This window comes from Microtus ochrogaster, chromosome 2 (genome assembly GCF_000317375.1).
Source record: "Microtus ochrogaster isolate Prairie Vole_2 chromosome 2, MicOch1.0, whole genome shotgun sequence".
NCBI classification, from domain to species: domain Eukaryota; kingdom Metazoa; phylum Chordata; class Mammalia; order Rodentia; family Cricetidae; genus Microtus; species Microtus ochrogaster.
In genome coordinates, this window is record NC_022010.1 from 7283716 (window position 1) to 7287128 (window position 3413).

The 3413-nt window shown below is 51.0% G+C and overlaps 1 protein-coding gene across 2 annotated transcripts in view; it reads left to right on the top strand.

The window, feature by feature from the left end:
• The window catches only part of Taok3 (TAO kinase 3), a 191254-nt gene that overhangs the window by 159875 nt on the left and 27966 nt on the right, over nucleotides 1-3413 (top strand). For both annotated transcript variants that reach the window (XM_026784036.1, XM_026784039.1), the window contains one exon: nucleotides 1591-1827. In XM_026784036.1, the coding sequence (XP_026639837.1) occupies nucleotides 1591-1827 (237 nt within the window). The remainder of the gene's footprint in view (nucleotides 1-1590; nucleotides 1828-3413) is intronic.

Below are 3413 nucleotides of genomic sequence, written 5' to 3' on the forward strand. Positions count from 1 at the left end.
ATATATATAATCTGTGGATTTAGTTCAATGGTAGAGAACAGGCTAGTGTCTCAGTCCCAGAACTGGGGTGGGGGGAGTCCATGTGGAGCCAGGCATTGTGGCACATAGCTGTTGTCCCACCACGTGGGAGGCTGACACAGGAGGATGCATAAAGGGCAGGCTAGCATTAAAACCCCCTAAGTTTCTTTTCCAGTACCCAAAATATAAATAATTAAATAATAAAGAAACAACAAATAAATTAATGCTCACTTAGTGCTGTAGTGACAAACACGTCACTCGCGTCTTTTGGAGTCCCAGAGGGCTTTGGGGTGACGCTGTCCTGCTCTCAGTCCTGGGGAGGAATGTCCTTCCAAGTGAGGCGTGCATGAAACCACGTGTTCCCTCAGCTCGGTCTCAACACAGTCCTCCCTCTACGACAGTGGTCACCAGCCTTCCGTTATAACACTGCAGCCCTTTAATACAGTTCCTCATGTCGTGGTGACCCCAACCACAGCATTACCTTCTTTGCTTCTTCATAACTGTAACTTTGCTACTGTTATGAATCATAGCATAAATATCTGATTGCAGGAGAGCTGACATGTGACCCCTGCGGGGTCGCCATCCACAGGTTGAGAACTGCTGCTCTGTGGTGAGGACCCAGTGGAGAGTACAGGGACACCCTTCTGACAAGAGCAGAGGCGCCCCGTGCCATCCAGGAAACACAGTTTGAGCTACAGACTGCAGGGCATTAATAGCTGTGTGGGATTTCCCAGGGAAACTTGTTTTGGGGGTGAAGTGGGGAGTAGGTTCATTCCCCAGGGGAGTAGCCAGGTGAAAAGCAAAGCTAAGATGCTGAAATCCAAGGGCTTTCCTAAAACAGGGAAGAGGAGAAGGGAGCGCTTAGCGGCTCCATGGGGGGAGGGGGGTGAAAAGCTATCTGTGGAGGCTGGAAAATCCCAGAAAGGTCAAAGGAGGAGACAAGAGATGCCCAGGCTGCTGCAGGCCCCCCTGGCAGCCTTAGGCTTGCTGGACATTGGAGTGGAATGAAATACGGAAATGTAATCCTGCAAAGCTCACAGAAACACTTTCTCCTTTTCAGGAAGAAATTGTGCCTTGTGGGCAACTCTTTTAGGGATGGGGCGAAGGGAGACACGGGGTTTAAAAACTTCGTCTGTGTCTGTCTGTCTGTCTCCCTATTAGGATGATCCTTTGAAAAAGCACAGCCTCTCAACCTCTCACCTGGAAGGGTCCCACCATCCTGGGGGAATTCACAAAGTCTGAAGGTGTGTGTGTGTGTGTGTGTGTGTGTGTGTGTGTGTGTGTGTGTCTGTTTATATGAATGACTGTTAAAAATATATGAATGACCTCCGTCAAGTCTCAATTTCTTTATTAAATGAAAGCCATAACACCTTCCTTGTGAGTGTGTAAAAGAGTGTGCAAACAAGATGTTTTGAGGATGACAGTGTCCAGGAGAGCCCCAACTCCAGGTCAGCATCAGGGGCTTGGAAGCCACAGGCTGATGAAGATGCCAGTGTCACAGGGCACTCTGTACTTGAAAGTCCACCTTTGGTCCGCTGGGTGACCCGAGCTCTGTCCCTGTCCGCCTGCCAGGTTACACGGCAGATCCACGAGCATGAGCAGGAGAACGAGTTGCGGGAACAGATGTCAGGTTATAAGCGGATGCGGCGCCAGCACCAGAAGCAGCTGATCGCCCTGGAGAACAAGCTGAAGGCTGAGATGGATGAGCACCGCCTCAAACTCCAGAAGGAGGTGGAGACGCATGCCAACAACTCGTCCATCGAGCTGGAGAAGCTGGCCAAGAAGCAAGTGGCTACCATTGAAAAGGAGGTCAGTGTGCAGGGTATGGGGTGCAGGCACCCTCAGGTGCTGCAGGGTGTAGGGGGCAGGGTGGGGAGGGCAGGAGTGGGGGGAGCACCCTCAGGTGCTGCAGGGTGTAGGAGGCGGGGTAGAGAGGACAGGGGAGGGGGAAGCACCCTCAGGTGCTGCCAACCCTAGCCAGTCCCGACCAGTGGCAGAGTCAGCAGGGGGAGGGAATAGCAGGGGGGCACTGTTGCTAGGTTAGGGTCCTACCAGAAATTGCCATGGAAGGTGAAATTGGCAGGTGATTTCACTCTTACGTGTTGGGAGCAGGCAGTGGCCAGGGAACCAGTCAAGGGAAGCAAAAGTGCCACCACTGTCTTTGAGGACCATACATAGCTCAGGTCTGTCTGTGCCTGTGGCACCCCAGTGCTCCTCAAGCAGCCCCACTAGTGGGGAACAGCCCTGCTTGTAGCTGCTACTGTACCAGCCACAGGCCACAGGGAAGTAATCTGGCTGTGATTTGGGTTTCCTGAGGAAAGGTCCTTAACCAATGCAATTATTTTAGTGAATTTTTTGGTTGTGCTGGCGATGCGTGCTCACCTGAGATTCACTCTCAGGCTCTCTAAACTAATTTGGAAAACATTCTCTCTAGATGTGTATGAATGCCCAAAGATTTGGGTGCCAGGGCAGGAGGAGTCCAAGTTCAAGCCTTTCCCAACTTATATCATGGTACCCTGTCACATAAAAAAGAAGAAAAAGGATAAAGTGATAGACAAAGAAGCAAGAAAATGTCTTTATTACTATTATATGTTTCATATTAGGAGGGAGTGATAGTCACACATGCCTGTAATCCTACCGAAAAGGTAGAGGAAGGGTGGAAAGAGGCAGATACTTGGGACCTGCTGGCCAGTCAGTTTAGCCTAATTGACGCTAAACCTCAGGCCAATGAGAAACCTTGTCTCAGAAACCAAAGTGATGGGTGGGGCTGAGCGGTGGTGGAGCACACCTTTAATCCTAGCACTCGGGAGGCAGAGGCAGGCGGATCTCTGTGAGTTAGAGGCCTGCTGGTCTACAAGAGCTAGTTCCAGGACAGGCTCCATAGCTACCCTGTCTCAAAAATGAACAAACAAACAAACAAAAAGTGATGGGTGAGGTGAGGAGTTGGGTGGGGAGAGGGATAGCTCAATAAATAAGAGCACCTACCATGCAAGCATGGAGACCTGAATTCGCATCCCAGTGCCCTCCATGGGCATGGTTGTGTGCACGCCTGTAACTCCACTGTGTTAGGGATGGAGACAAGAAGATCACTGGAGTTCGCTGGGCACTAGCCTAGTTTCAGATTCAGCAAGAGAGCATGTCTCAAACCAGTAAGACGGAGAGTGGGGCATCCCTGAGTGTGTGCACATGTGCATACAAGCACCCCCCGTGCACACACACCACATTCACACAATGCATAAATAAAAATAGAAGGAAATACATGGATGGGTGGTGGGTGGGTGGGTGGATGGATGGATGGATGGATGGTGGGTGGGTGGATGGATGGGTGGGTGGATGGATGGGTGGATGGATGGGTGGGTGGGTGGATGGATGGGTAGATGGATGGGTGGATGGAT